Source organism: Lepidochelys kempii, chromosome 4 (assembly GCF_965140265.1).
Source record: "Lepidochelys kempii isolate rLepKem1 chromosome 4, rLepKem1.hap2, whole genome shotgun sequence".
Classification (NCBI taxonomy): Eukaryota; Metazoa; Chordata; order Testudines; family Cheloniidae; genus Lepidochelys; species Lepidochelys kempii.
The window spans coordinates 28626049-28642253 of NC_133259.1; the positions used below are offsets into that span (position 1 = coordinate 28626049).

Genomic DNA, 16205 nt, shown 5'->3' on the forward strand with positions numbered 1-16205 from the left:
TGAGCTGAAGACCAGAGATGGGGGTTATTGATTCAGTTGCCAGTTTTTTCCGGGGCTCGGGAGGGATGCAGAGCCTCTGGAGTTTGCAGAAAACGTACCCCATAGATTATGAGGGGTTCTCTCCTCCTTGGGAATCATGCTCCTAGTTGAACCCTCACACATGGGTGCTCATACTGGCATTTCCTAAGTTAATACTTCAGTCTGCAACCTCAATAATGACCTTTTAATGTAGCTTTGTATGTGTAATTTCCTAGGTTTTTTTTTTTAAAAAAAAAGCAAATTGAAAAAATTCCAGCATGTGGCATCGCATTGAGCCGTGATTCATCCGCAGGATTGGAACCTGCTACTGGCGCTCATGGAGTAACTGAGAACAGTAGTAAGTTGCTATCCTCTACGTGGACCAGCACTAGAGGGATTGAGACACTTTACCAGAGGGTTTCACAGCCATTTATGGAAGCAAAGGAACAGCAAGACTCAAGCATGTGTGTTCCATTCCAGACTCTGGAGGGGAGTAATAGTGTGTACACATTCTTTTGCTCCCATCCTCCTCTTCCCTGCCCTGGCTCCCCCTCCCAGGCTCATTCTCCTCACTTAGCTAGTCCCAGTCCTCAGGCTTCTCATCCCAGTCCCAGACTCCTTGCATTGTCTACCCCCCTTCATCTCACTCCATTGTTTCCAATCTTACTGCTCAGCTCTTTGTCCCTAGCGTCCTTGCCAGCCATCCAAATCTCATCGCCCATACTCCCCGATAGTATCCTTGCCTGACTATTCCCAGCTTCAGGCCAAGCTGTTTCTTTCCTCCCTGCTCACTTGATCACCTCAACTCACCCCAACACTCACATCCCCACTACCTCCTGGATCTCTTTTGGGGTCCATGTCCAATTTCAGTATGGCCTCCAGCTTAACTCCATGTCCCAATCTTTGCACATCCAATCCCAGTTCTCTTCCTCCTGCACTCTGGCTCCTCATCAGATGTTTCCCCTGTCTCCTGGCCCCCTAATCCCCAGTCAACTTGCCCAGCTGGTCCCAATCACCCACTCCCTATGCTAGTCTCTTCCTCTCCAGGCTCCTTGTCACACTCTATTCACCCTGCCCATGCAGGTTCCACTCTTGTCCCCTCTGCATTCGATTCAGGTGGATTTCTCCTCCATGCTGCTTGAGCCCAGAAGGGGGAGTACTGAAAGCACAGGAGAGGCTCCCTGCTCAGTTCTGGACCCAACATGGCCCAGAATTCCAAATGCAGGGGGAGTCCTGCTCAGTCCCAGGCTACAACATACAGTACACAAAATCTTTGGGAAAATTAAGTTGTGAAGCCCTAGCAAATCTCTATGGAACATGTGCAAACTGCAGTTTTTCAGACTCTTAACTTGGCCAAATTTGGGCAGATTTTCATATGGATGGCAAAAGGCACATCCCTGATACATAGCCCACCTCTGCCAAATTTCAACTCCTTGCTCCAAAGCATGGGGATGCTGGAGTTTCTAAAAAGAAAAGGTTGCCTGTATTTTTTAAATGGGCAAAAACATGGGTCGATGAGCTGCTTGATTGGCCGGGGGCTGCTGATTACCTCTCCACCCTAGAGCAAACCAAGGGCTGCTGGCAGATCCCCTCCCCAACAAACAAAGCACGGAAGAACACTTCACACCCTGGAGGCTGTACCAATTTATAGCAATGCCCTTCAGCATACAGTGGGGCAGTGGCGACCTTCCAGCGCCTAATGGACTGGGTGCTACAGCCACATGAAGTGTATGCTGTAACATACATAGACTACATCATTTACAGCCAGGACTGGGAAGACTATCTTAAACACATCACAGCCGTATTGTAGATGTTGAAGATGGCAGGGTTGACAGTGAACCCAGCCAAATGCCGTCTGGGGCAGCAGGAGGTGACATATCTGCGCTACCGCATGGGAGAAGGAAAAAAAATGGTCCCTGGTCAACAAAGGACAAGCCCAGGCAAAGTGCGTTGTTTCCACGACCAAGCAGCAAGTGCACCAGGTTTGGCCTCACAAGGTACTACAGAAGATTCATCCCAGCGTTTGCCATGATCGCAATGCCCCTAAATGACCTGGTGAAGAACAGCACTAGAAGGTCCCGTGGTCAGCAGCCTGTGAAATGGTCTTCCGGGAAGTGACGGAGAGGCTGAGCCAGGAACGCATACTCATCCATCTGGACTTCACCCCTGAGTTCATCCTTCAAGATGGATGCCTCAGAAGTGGGCCTGAGTGCAGTGTTGTCGCAGAACATTGATGGGGAGGAGCACCCCACAGTATACCTCAGCAGGAAATTGTTTCCACGGGAGATTTCCTACTCAGCCATAAAAAAGGAAGCCCTTTCGGTGAAACAGGATTTGGATGCGCCGAGCTATTATCTGCAGGGGAACTATTTCAAATTGGTGACTGTGCCCTGGTACATTGGCCGAACACCATGAAAGACACCAACCCTAGGCTCATGAGATGGTATCTCTTGCTACAGCCTTATAGCTTTGAAATCCTTCAATGGGCTGGGAAAGACATTAAGAAAGCCAATTTCTTTTTGGAGAAGGACAGGGAGGATTTACCTGATAAAGCCCCACAGCAGAACCTGAGGGGGAGGGTGTGTGATAGAGTATATGAACCCCATACTTGCTGCTAGGCGAGACTCCCATCACTCAGCTGTGACCAGTAGGCAGGAGCCTCCTGCCACGTCCCCCAATGACACAACAAGAAATGGCAATAGTTAGCTTTGTTGCCTAGTACAATGACCAATTCTAGTTTGATTGCCTGTATGCATATAACAATCTTTATTGACAAAAGATGAAATTATTCAGACCAGAATCAACTGTGCACTGCAGATATGAAGTAGAGACTTTTTAAAAACACAGCCTTGATTGTGAGCTCATAAATAGAATATTATATAGAAACTGGTTAAAAAAAACCTGAATGAGAATGCTATTCCCCATCCAAGAAAAGTCAACATATAAAACTTGAAGTAACATTGAACACTAGAAAAAGAGTAGCAGAAAAAGTTCCCTCCACTTTCCTTATGGACTTCCAAGATTAAATTGATTGCCTTTGGGAGGGTTGTCTTGGGAGTGAGAGGGGAAAGTTTAACACTGATAAGTTTCACAGTAGAGATTCTCTGATTTGAGATCCATTCCAGTTTTCACTTCCTCTTCAGCTGGCTGGCTTCATTATCTTTGCCATCATAAGAGGAGCAATGGAGAACCGCTACAGGGGCACCATCAGCTGGATGCAGGCAACACTATTGTCACATTTTTGTATTCCAGCTTTTCCAGTTATTTGCTTAGTTCCTGCTCCAAGAAAACTTCTTCCCACTGGCTAGAGTTAAAACATACCAGCTACTTCTGTAGCACGTCTTCTCTATATGCAATCTCTGACTTTTTCCACTAGCAAGGACAGTAAACAATAACAGGCCGTTTTACTGGGTTGTGCAGTCAGGTGCTTTATCTTTTTCTGATGCTCCAAACCAGTGCTTAAAGCGATCTTCTATACACTCTGTTCCTGCAGGTCGCATGTCTATATAAGAGAGAAAATAGAAAGACTTTTACTTTAGCATGTGCTAAACTGGGAAAGTTACAATTGCTTTGCCTTGTCTAGACTTTTAGAAGGTGTTCAAAGGATTGAGCTAGACTACATGATCCAACCAATATCTTTAAATCCTAGTCTAGACAAGGCGCTTCTTTGATCTTAGCAGTTGGGCTGGGACATGAAATTCTGTGCGGACCTCAGACATGGGGAGATTTGCTGGCAGAAGCATCAGGAACAAGTTAGATCACATGCACTGAACAGTGGTGACAATGTCAAAACTTGCTCCAGCGACCTAGTGCTTCACCACACTGCCGGGGAGCATTGATGGTTTTTCAAACCGCTAATAGTGGCTGCAGTGGTGCTGTTAAGATGTAATGCAGGCCACCAGTAAAGGCTTCCCCCACAAAAAGTGCCTGCGTGGAGAAGAGCAGAGAAGCCATTATTTGCCGGCCAAGGGTTGTTGAGACAGGCAGGAAAGAAGAGAAGCAGACCAAAGGAGGGTAGAGGGAATGGGAAAGGAGACACTGCCCAGGCTGCCATCTTTGCAGCTGCAGGTGGAGAGACTAGTGGCTTGGGTGCAAAACTTGCTCTTGAAACTAAAGGTTAGGCCTTGGAGACAGAAATTTGGTTAAATGCCGTCTCTAGAGTCAAGCGGGTGAAACTAGCTCATAGCTCTCTGCATTGGTGGAGGGCCAATGCTGGAGAATTCACTCGGGCTGGCTAGAAGACAAGAATGCCATTTTGTGCAAAGTTTTGAGGTTTCAGCATCTGGTTTTGTTCTAGACTGGGATGAAATTCAGACCTTTTAAAACTTGTGGCAAAAAACAAGAGAGCAACCTACCCCAGAGTAGCCAATATTCCAGTTGTTAGGGAAGTATCTATGATACGGGAAATCCAGGGTCTTTTATTTCAACAAACTAGCACTTTACAACAAAGAACTGTTTAATCCAAAAAAATCCCAACCAGGTCTAGAATTCACCCTTTCCAAACCTTTCTGAACTAAAACTATATAAATTAAATAATGTAAATAAAAAATACAAAACCCCTCTCAGAGCCCAATATATCCACTGTACAATTGCACAATATTTCATTTGTCCATCCTTACTATTAATCACTAAGTTCAGTATATACTGCAATAAAAGCTACCCCAATCTTTTGAATACTCACTCAATTTAGGTATTCAAGTCCCCAAGTACATATGAAGTCACTGTAGTGTGTACCTACCCTAGACCTTTCACAGGTCTGGCTAGCCAACCCCTTAACGTTCTACTGAATAGGTGTTCCTAACAGAAACATTATTGCATTACGCACCTGTAAGTGTGCCTAAGCTTGAATTATCAAAGAAATTTGGACAAGTAAGAGGCAGTGTGTTTGGTGAATCCAGAGGCAGAATTTCTCGTGAAGAAACTTCCTTGGAGGGAGAAGGCATTTGCTCTTTAACTGAACGAGGTGTGGTCTTCCTTGGAGACCTCTGTATCTTCTCCTTAGTGGTGTCTCTACAGGATTCTGCTCTCATTTTTAGTGCTCTCTCTTTCCATTTGGTTAGTTCTTCTTTCAGCTGAAGCTCATTGCTTAAAAAGAGAAAAATGATAAGAGTGTAAACTACTGGAAGCATGACAATGCAAGTTCCCTCACACTGCCGTATCAATGTGTCCTGATCCTAACTTCAAGGGACAATCTCTAGAATCAAAGCAGTTAAGTCTCCATACCCATTCAACTGTCTGCTGCAAAACTGTTAGACAACCAATTACTGCCAACTCATGTAAGCAAGTTTATATTAAGAAGGGAAGCCAACTCCTTTCCTAAGGTGTAAGGAAGAGACTGAATGATAAAACGTCACCACTGTTGGTGTCCGAATTCAAACCGCTGATGTGTGAGAGGCACAAGTCCCCAGCCACAAAGAGAAGAAAGTTCATCAAAACAAATGGATCTTTCAAAATTTCTCATTTCTCGGATTCTCCCCAGAAATATGAACTCTTACTGCATTTGACTGTAAATCAAACAGCAAGTATAGTAATGTATGCAGTTAAATCAGAAACTAGAGTCTAGACTCTGATGATCAGCTTTTTAAAAACTTACTTTACTAGAAGGTCATTGTTTTTCTTCAACTGCAGGTTTTCTTTCTGTAATTTAGCTTGTTCAGATTTTAAAATGAGCATGTGTGTGCTTTGCACAATCCCACTGCCACCACCACAAGTCAGGGGTATATGGGATTCCTGAGGAACATCTTTTCCTGATATTACTGGGAAAAAAATTATTTGAATATATATTAGAAGCTGTTTGCTATATCTTGGACAATACAAAAAATCAAGTAAAGTTGACCTTCATAAAGTAAATAAAGAAGTGTTTTATGACTAGAAAATTATATTAAAATTTCCTTTTGGGATTAAGTGTTCACTGTATGGGTTACAAATACGGTTACAACAGCTTCAATCTTTCTACACAGGAATTCAAACAGACTGCCAGTTACCTAGTATAAAATTCAAACGGTTCTCTAGTAAATCACATGATCTACTGCATGTAACTGACAAATCCAAAATACAGTAATATAATATCAGTTATGGTTAGAAGAGATAACCATAATACCTAGCTCATAGAATTATTCAGCAGTAGATCTTAAAGCACTTTACAAAAAGAGGAAAGAATTGTTATTCCCCTTTTACAGGTGGGGAAGTTGAGGCCTAGAGAGAGGAAGTGATTTGTTCAAAGTAACCCAGTGAATAGAGCCAGAAACGGAACCCAGGTCTTTCCAGTCACAGCCCAGTGCTCTATCTACTAGGCCACACTGTCTCACATCTTGATATAGTGAGGATTCCCTTTTGCCTCTAGTTTTGCAAAAGCTATACAAACTGTACCACTCTGTCCAGGAGTGTTTGATGAAGGTGTGGGGCCAATTACAGAAATAGTCAGACATGTCATTCAGATATGACAAGCAAAAAAAAAAAAAAAATTAAAGGTCTGCACTTTCATACCTCGTCGCTGCTGCAGTCACACATGGAAGAACTCTACGTGCCAAATTACTGTGATTTCCAGAGTTAATGAGTGGGGTCTGAAGAGCTCTCTCACTACACCTCACCTACCGTATGTCCCAAAGAAAGTACTGTCCCTCCTTAAACCAACTGTGGACCAAAGACTAAACATTTTCCTATCTAGTGCTCTATGCACAACCCACAGCCTCAAATCTATGTTTTGTTTGTATAGATATTGTGAAAAAAATCCCTTGTATGTATTTTATATTTACCAGTAACATCTTGTTCTTGCTGTGCTCTTCTCAGTTCTTCTTTTAATTTTCTTAACTGTTCCTCTTTGTGTTCTGCAAGAGCTTTTGTAGTAGCAATTCTGCATAAGGAAAAAGAGGAAGCCACTATTTTAGCAGTTTGCCATTGTGTAATTCTGCAACATTTTGCAGTTTTAATTTGTTTGTTTCTCTCCAAATGAGAAATCAAATAGCAACAGGATCCAAATATACCGATAAAATAGCCAAACATATCAGAGCTAAGAAACTAGAACTCTTCACCAAGGAAGCACAAAATATTTAATGTACACAGCCTGCTACTCCGCATGCCTTACGACAAAATAGCTCTATAGTTTCTGGGTAGATTAAAGACACTCAGAGCTCTCTTCGAAACAATGCCTGAGCACCAAATATCCAATCAGGTTTGTATTTTCAGTGCAGTTTCTACCTATTTCTGGGAAATATCTGAAGTGTTTAGGTAGGATGTTTGAAACAACCTGTATAAAAAAATACTTTTAAACATCAGACCTTATGCTTTCCAAAAAAAGAACTGGAAAATTTCAGGATATCATACTTCAGTAAAAAAATTAAACTTACTCCTGTTCAAAAATTCTGGATTGTTTCATTCTTTCCATGTCAGCTTTCACCAACTGAGTTTTGAGATGATCAATTTCTTCTTTATATAACGTGGCACCTTTATCTAATTTCGCCTAATATGTTGGATGGGAGAAAAGAGGAGATCTAGTGATAAGAAAGTTAGATCTGTTAAAGTTAATTAGGGATATTTAAATACCATCTTGCAGAGGCAATACTCTTATTCTAATGATATAACTTTACTCCTGAGGGCATTCTGCGCCAAAAAATTAAAATCCTGCGCACAATATTTTAAAATTCTGCAAAAGTCTGCAAATGTTATTTGTCAAATAAATGTGGAGGCTCCAGCATGGCACTGGGGAGCATAGGCCACTGGCTGCACAGAATTGTGAGATCACTGCTCCAGGGACATGGACTCAGCAGTGAGTCTGCACCCAACCCTGACACACTGCAAGGACCTGGCCTGCCCCAGAAACACCCCAGGCCCTGCCCCTCTGTGCCAGGTGCATCAGGTGTGGGCAGGCAGGCTCAGCAAAACAGCATCCAAATGTGGAGGGGCTTAGTGTGGGGGGATCCAGGTGGGGGTTGAGAGGGTTCTGTGTGGGGCAATCTGGGTGCAGAGAGAATCTGGATGCACAGGGGTTTGTTGGGGGGTTCTGAGTGCAATGGTAATGAGACTCTTCAGGGGGGTCCAGGTGAAGGTGGTTAGAGCTCAGTGCCATGGAGTGGGGGTGCCTGGGTGTGCGGGGGGTAGAGCTCAGCAGGGGATTTGAGTGTGGGTGGCTTATCAGGATAGTCCAGGTGCAGCGCGAGTGGGACTCCTCAGGAGAGGTTCTGAGTGCAGGGGGGTCTGGAATTGAGGGGGTCTGGATGCACAGTGGTTGGGCAGATGGGGGAGCAGCTCCCTGTACAGGGATCCCTCCCGCTGCAGCTGAGGAGCGATGAGTTCAGGAAGCAGAGGTGTGGAAAGGGAGTTTACAGAGCTTCCTGAAGCCAGGAGAGAAATCTGGGGGTGCCATGCAGGGGAAGAAGTAGTCCCATCCAGCCCAGCCCAGGTGCTGAGCCTGACACAGGTCAGGAGCCACCAGCTGGGTCTTCCCCAGTTCCGCCTCCTGCCCTACAGTGATTTACCTCTCTGCCGGCTGCCCTGGGCACCCGAAACATACTGCTGGGGAGGGCTGCATGACCACTCTTGTGGCTTCCATTCGCTTCCCATCAGAAAGTCATTTTTCTGTGAGGAAGCAAATAAATCTGTGGGGGGCATAAATAAATTTTGCGCATGCGCAGTGGCACAAAATTCTCCTAGGAGTATAACTTGGGTTCCAAGCTTGGTCACTCACTGCTGCACCGAGAATGTCTGAAGATACAGGCTAAACCCTAGGGAAAGAATGCATCACTTCAATACCATATAGTGCAACAGATTGGCTTCCACATGTTGGCCCTCAAGAACCTTCTCAGATTTCCTCCTAGCTCTCAAGTGGAAAACAGGAGTGACATTTTGCTTAAACAACTGAAGTTTTACAATGAAACATACCTTGAAAGTCTGTTTCTCTGTTAACGCATTTCTAAGACACTTCTCTGTCTCATTCAATTTAGCCTGAAGTTGGTTAAGTTCACTTGCAGCAGCTTTAGTTTTAATCTCTGTTTGTAACATGGATATTTTCTCTTCCTTCTCCTTGACATTTTTTCCTGCTTCATTTACTGCATCTTCCAACTTTTGGATTGTTGTTTTCATAATCTTGAGAAAAATATCCAGTTATTAGAAGTTATCCTAGCAATTACAACTACATTTGGCAGGCTTATCAGCTGTATTAGAGGTCAAGGAAATAAAATATTGTCTCATTCTGTTGGCTGAAAAATGTAAGAAGGCTTGTGCTGCCTACCTGTGGCAACTACTTCAGACTCCAGGGCTGTCAGCATAACATTTTTCCAGATATTCCGGAGTGCTCAAAACTTTAGAAAACAAGTGCATCTGACAACTGATTATAAGTGATCAGCTACTCAATTGTCCTACACTAATTTAACATTCTTGAAGATGTACCAGATATCTTCATTTCTTCACTATAGTCAAGTACCTAGTCATTTCTACTAAAAGTTTATGAACTGATGTATCACCCATGTCATTATCTAGTTTCCCAGTTCAGTCCTGATCCAATAGGACCTTTCTGAATTATTATCTAAATTCTTCAATTTTGGTTTTGAGTTCTGTGCCAATCTCTAGTCTAACAGACATAAGGATTGTATGACCACATGTAGCCTTACAGCCATCGCACTGTTAGGCACAATATTTTAAATATATTTAAACACATTTGAAATGCTCTCAGTTGGTTAATATTCATATACACTATTGTAAATCTAACCTGTACCTACAGCGTCAACTCTTCACATTCTAAATAAGACTGCTTTAATTTATTTTTGGATAATGAAACAGCTACAAAAAAGTTAAGTGTAGTCTGGGCCAGTGGTGTGTACAGCAGTTTTACACTCATAGAATCTCAGGGTTGGAAGGGACCTCAGGAGGTCATCTAGTTCAACCCCCTGCTCAAAGCAGGACCAATCCCCAATTTTTGCCCCAGATTCCTAAATGGTCCCCTCAAGGATTGAACTCACAATCCTGGGTTTAGCAGGCCAATGCTCAAACCACTGAGCTATCCCTCCTCCTAGATATTAATTATCTAGTCTCTTATTTTCTTAGTTTTTGTTTTTTTTAAACTCAGTTTAAAGTACCCTGTGAAATTTCTCTACTTCGTTTACAGATGGTTTTGCATTTCTGCTGATTTAAATTGATTAACATATCAGATTATATACCTTTATATCTTGTTCTGTGGCTTTTAATTGGTTACCAAGTCTATAGTTTTCTTCTTCTAGTGCAAGATTAGCAACACCACAAGGTGCCAACTGTTCCTTAACTGTCTTCAGTTGCTCAAGTAACTCCTCAGTTTTCCCTTTTGTTTGTTTCAGTTCAATTTCTGAGTCCTTGCAATAGTTGGCAGTTCTGGTATCCATTTCCAATGACGTTTGAAGGAGTGTCTGCAAAATTAAATAGTGCCATGCATGTAATTGTAAAACTATTAGCTTTTAGAACCCAGCCACAAATAAAATACCATAAAGATATATGCTAAGAAACCAACCCAAATATTTAATTTGTCAGAGTACATACATCCACTTGTATGGAAATGGCAAAATAATTATGCAGGAAACTGACTCTTTAAAAAGCAGTTAAATGTATGCATGTAGAATATATTAATTTCTAATATACACGATGGGAGCCAGTCCTGAAAACCTTTCTGAGGTACAAACTGGACTTCCAGATTTGGATGATTCGCCTCAAGAACCATAAAAAATAGGGGTGGCACCGTGGTGGGGAAGGAGAGAGAGAACTACTTCATAAGAGAACCCAGAACGTCCTGTCCTTAAACTTTTACTCCCACTAACATAGTTTGAGTTTTCTGAGGTAGGAAAGGTATGGAAAAGAGAAAAAATTGAACAAAGTTTTACCAGATTATTGTATCAAGTCTTGAAGTAGTGTTGGAGAAACAAGAAAATAGTATCCTAGGTGAAGAGTTTGAAGTCTCAGCCATATTAAACCATGACATTTATACAGATTGCGTATTTCTAAATGAAACGGTCATCGTTTTAGTTTAATTTTGCTGAAATAGCTTTACGTGTAAATTCATTTTTGTTGGGCTCCTATACAGAGTATAGTATTACACTGGACCACAACTTTTAGAACATCTTTTCATGCTGCATTAAAAACTCGTTGTTCAAGTTCAAGACACAAAGTCTGTTACAGTTTCAGACAGAAGACAGTTCAGATGGGATGTCTGACAAAAGTCTTCAGCAGGCTAGCTCCAACAGAGAATTGGTAGTATTGTGGACATATGCCCCATTTCGGGCTTATAGTGCATAGCTACAGAAACATCTCTGATACGTAGAGATGCCTGGGCGTAAATAACAACAGGTGCTCCAAGCACTGACTATTTGACTTTTTTTTAAAAAATACCCTTCCCCACCCCAATTACAGAGTAAAAAGCACAGAAACGATGAGAAGAACGTTCATGGGAGGCAGGGGAGAAAACAATTTTCTGAATGAAAAATCTTTAGGGCTCCATCTGGCCTGAAGGTCAATGTGGACCAAGAACTTGCAGAAGTGTGAGAAAAACCAAAAGGAAGAAACAAAAACCCTGTAAAAGTTCCAAGTAGAGCTTCACTTTACAACTTAGTACAATATGAAGATACTACTGGAAATCAGATGCTTTGCCAATATACAAGTACTTGTTAACACATGAAGACTCCCAGAAAAAAAAATCTGGTGGGTTTATAGATTTCAGAGCTGTGTTAAAAGACAAGTTGAATGATGTACCGTTATAGCAGGAACTTTTACCTTTACTTTAGGTGTCCAGAATTTAATCACTTGTAAAAGCCTCTCGTTGTCTTGCTTTATTCCTTCTTTAAGTTTTTCTACATCACAATGATTTCCTGAACATGTTTCCAAAAACTGCATTGCTTCTTTTCTAGTATTCTCTTCCTGTTGTAACTCAGTCTCTATGCTGAGAAGCTCAGTTTCTGTTTCTGACATGTCTCTGAGAATGTGCTGCATTAAAAAAAAAAAGAAAAAAAATGAAAACAAGCAATTTACCAATTTGATTGCACTACATTAGTTTTCATTGACTGAATGGCTCAAATAACTTTACTCGCAATATTGTTATAGTAATTTTTTAAAAAATTGTTAGTAAACACTGTATTTGTTGTCTTACACTAAAATGTTGTATATGGAATATTTCTTAGCTTCTAGTTACGCTATATTTGAAGTATAGATTCAAAGTTTATTTTACATTCGACCCCCTTTGTTAATAGCATAAAAATATCCTTAACTTAATGGACAGTTGTGCCATTCAACGGTATATATATAGTATTTAAAATAATCAAGCAAGAGATTTTTACAAATGGAGTTGTAGGTGCTTTATAAGACCAACATAGAGAGATCCCAGGCTGAATATCTTGCATATAATAAGCTCACTTATTGTGTCACTTCATAAATTGAAAATTTAATTCTGATCAGATCAGAAAATTAAGATAAAACAGATCAATTATATTTAAAAGTGAAGGTTACTGTCAATTATTTTCCTATAGCTTACAAAAGCGCGAGTCACCTGCAAATAAAAGCAACTCCACAGTGAAGTAGCACATTCATGTTGTGATATTTCTCAAAATATAAATATTTCCCAAAATATAAATATTGATGTCTATTTCAGTCAAATCAATATACCGAGTGCTACCTCGATGTGGATGTCCAAGTTCTGCTGCAATTCGTGGATATTTAACTCTTGGGAAGCTGTTTCATCCTGTTTCAAACAAGTTTTCTTGAGACACCGAATCTGAGACAGTAGCTCATCCTGTTTTCTCTTCTCATCAAGCAATTCCATTTCATGGTTGTTTATGGTAGTATAGTGTTCTGCCTTCTTCTGGCAAACACGGCTGAACAGAAACTGTTGAATATGAAAAGGTCAGCATTAAGGATACCTTGCATTTAGCTGTGTAGACAGCTGTGTAGCACTTCATGCATACGCAAAAAATTTAAAAACAATGTATAGTAAGAGGCCTCGTAAAAAACCCTCTTCTCAATTATTTCCACATGATGTTTGTAAAGAATATATTTTTCACAGCTCTAGAAAAGCTCAAAGATTTCAGGGCATTTGGACTAGACTGACTGAGATACTAAACTAGTGGTGGGAACATATACTACATAGCTTGCAATCCAACAAAGAGCAGAATTTGGACCCAAGCAAATTAAAATACCTTGATTTCAGAGGACTTACTCTAGATTTGCACCAATGCAATCAAGTGAAAATCTGATGTATTCATTTTATGACATCTAGTATGGCCTCAATCTGCCAGGTTTAAAGTTTGTTATTTTTTAAATGGCTGAAACTACTACATACACACAAAAGTCCCCCCAAAGTAAATAAACGAAGGAAGACTATAAAAGAAAAAAAGGACCAACAATTATTATGAACAATTTAACAAGAACTTAAACATACGACTCCAAAAATGCAAATGCTGATGTGAAGTTATGAGATCACACTCTATGGAACATTTGTTTAATTTCTTAGCTAACAAACATTTACAAAAAGTGACAGCTATACATTCTCAGGCCTAGTCAATATTTTGTTTTCTTTGAACTTCTGTCCCCAGTAACAGAAAATTGCCTGGAATCACAACTACAAAGACCCAGAAGAGAATTAACATGTTAAACTACATTTACTGTACCTATTGGCATGATAGAACCTGATCTACTCATATGGTAGAGCTCCTCTCTTCCCCCATTCCTCTTCATTTTAAGTGATTAAGAATGAATGCAGTCAATCACTCAACTGCAAGATGGGCGAGTGTTGCAAGTATCCAGAAACTTTAAAGCTACCCAATAAAGGTCTCAAATCAACACCTGCCATGGGACAAGGCTATGCTACAAAAGCAACCTGTATTTTGAAGAGGTTTACATAATGATCCACAATTCTACTTCTGGAGCATCTAGCATACGGATCAAGTTTTCTTTAACCAGTTACAACATTTTAAAGAAATGTTAAGGGTATTAGACTATTCAAAGTAGCTGAACTATATTCAGAGTTTAAGGCCAATTCTATGGTTTTTAATTGGCCCTGTTATATAGGACTTATGCAGCAATTACATATCAGTTTACATTGCACACACTATATATGTTCTGCAACAACTGCATACAGCAGAACACGTTCAGGAATGAAGCTCAAACCCAACACTGCATATCAGTTAGGAATTTCTTCACAACCATAGTGCTCCATGAGCATTTGTGTTAGTATGTTGGATAAAATGTAAAAGCAGAGCTACATGAAGCCCTCCACACAACCACTGTTTGAAATTTGTACCTTAAGTTTGTTCAACAAGCTCTGGAGATGATTGCTTATTTTCTCATTTTCAGTTTGAAGCCTTTTGACTTGTTTAGCCTGTTCAGGTGAAAGGTGTGTCAGCATCCCAGCTATTAGTGCTTTTTGACTGCTGAGTTCACTTTTCAGATTTAGAGACACTGTAGCGAGACACTCATATTTCTTCTCCATCATTAGGAATTTCTCCAGAAGCTCCTGAGATAAGGAGAAATGGAATCAGCCACAATAAAGAATAAAGCATCCTTGAAGAATATTTTACAAAGTGATCAAGCTTTAACAGCCCATCAGACTCCATGGGTTCTTTAGGGAATTTATTGGTTTTATAATGTTAAGAGAAATAACTATGGAGTAAGATTCCAATCACTACTCACCACAGAAGGAAATGGGACACAAATTAGGTTAGACAGTACAAAGGCAGAGAGTTTGGTAATTCTCCAAAAAGAGCCAGAGCCCCAGACTCAATTATATGCTTTCAAATGAGCTCAAGTTGTTTCCATGACTTAGACTCAAAAAGATCTTCATACCTCTACTCCCCCCCCCTCCCCATGCTGAACTATCAAATATGTTCGATATATTTTTCAGTACACAGTGAACATTTCAAGAATGTGCACTGAATCAAAGTTTACTAACTGGCATTGTCTCCTTCCATGTCTCTGGTTACTGTAAGTTATATTTAAACAAGATGTTAGATTCCCCAATACTTCAATCCCCCAGAGAAAACAGGAATTGCCATATCAGACCATTATCCTGTGTCTAACCTGGCTCGTATCAGACACTCCAGTGGTATGTGCAAGAAACCCTAAAGCAGGCAGTTATTAAATAACTTGCCCATAGGGAAGTTTCTTCCTAATCCCTATTAGTTAGATGTTGGTTTATGTCATAAAGCATGAAGGATATTTCCCTTTCAAATCTTTAAACAAAAATCTTTACTACTTTAACACTGGATGTTTGCACTAACCATACGAACATCCAACCCTTTGACTACTAATGAACTCCTGGCCCCAATGACATTTTGTGGAAATGAATTGCACAGGCTAATTACATGTAGTGTTAATTTTATCAAAAAAGAGATTGTATACCAATACTGATATCAGATATCCAGTGTTGTAATCGTAGAAAAATTACTAACATTCTAGAAGAAGAGGGTCCAAAAAAGTCTTCAGGACATGGATGCTAGGAAGAAGCTTCTCCTGTCGGTCAGGTTATTCAATAACTACCTACCGCAGGTTTCAGAGTAGCAGCTATGTTAGTCTGTATCCGCAAAAAAGAATAGGAGTACTTGTGGCACCTTAGAGACTAACCAATTTATTTGAGCATAAGATTTCGTGAGCTACAGCTATCCTTTCCTCAAAACAGCTGGAGACGGTCAGTCAGGGTCCTGGACTAGCTAGACCATTGGCCTAACCCAGTATGGCAATTCCTATTTTCCTCATCAGTTAAAAATTGATTGTATTTCAGTTTCATTAAATGTTTCCTTGTTCTTGTATTATGAAAAAGGATGGGATGAATAGAAGTACCCAAGTTTACTTTATTTACATAAATTAGTTACTTTCTCTCTTTGGACCAACTTATTCATCACAGTCACAGTCTTTCATTCTCACACTCTTCATATGGAACTTTTTCCATTCCTCATTCTCATCACCTGTTTAGGCGCTTGTTTCTATTGTATCTTTCTGAGAGATGGGGTGACCAAAAATGAACATGAAGTATTCTAATGAGAGTTCGTACCACTGATTTATGTGATGTGTTCTCAAGTTTTCAGTATCTATCATTCTCTTCCTTACAGAACCTAAAATGATGTTATATGTGCAGCAACAGCCAAAAAAGGAGAGGTCTTCATTGAGCTGTCTACAATTTTGCCCAGGTGTAAATTAACTGACATCTGAGGAAAAACATCATGAGTGCATGAGTAGTTCAAATTATT

At 40.6% G+C, this 16205-nt stretch overlaps 1 protein-coding gene across 1 annotated transcript in view; it reads right to left on the reverse strand.

Moving 5' to 3' along the window:
- Positions 1-2768: 2768 nt before the first annotated feature.
- CENPE (centromere protein E) overlaps positions 2769-16205 on the reverse strand; it is a 73350-nt gene continuing 59913 nt past the window's right edge. The window contains exons 37-46 of the mRNA XM_073340813.1: positions 14264-14476; positions 12641-12850; positions 11746-11955; positions 10170-10391; positions 8896-9099; positions 7365-7477; positions 6774-6871; positions 5612-5774; positions 4844-5103; positions 2769-3520 (exon numbers count right to left, since the gene is read on the reverse strand). Coding sequence (XP_073196914.1) covers positions 3423-3520; positions 4844-5103; positions 5612-5774; positions 6774-6871; positions 7365-7477; positions 8896-9099; positions 10170-10391; positions 11746-11955; positions 12641-12850; positions 14264-14476 — 1791 coding nt within the window. The 3' untranslated portion in view covers positions 2769-3422. The remainder of the gene's footprint in view (positions 3521-4843; positions 5104-5611; positions 5775-6773; positions 6872-7364; positions 7478-8895; positions 9100-10169; positions 10392-11745; positions 11956-12640; positions 12851-14263; positions 14477-16205) is intronic.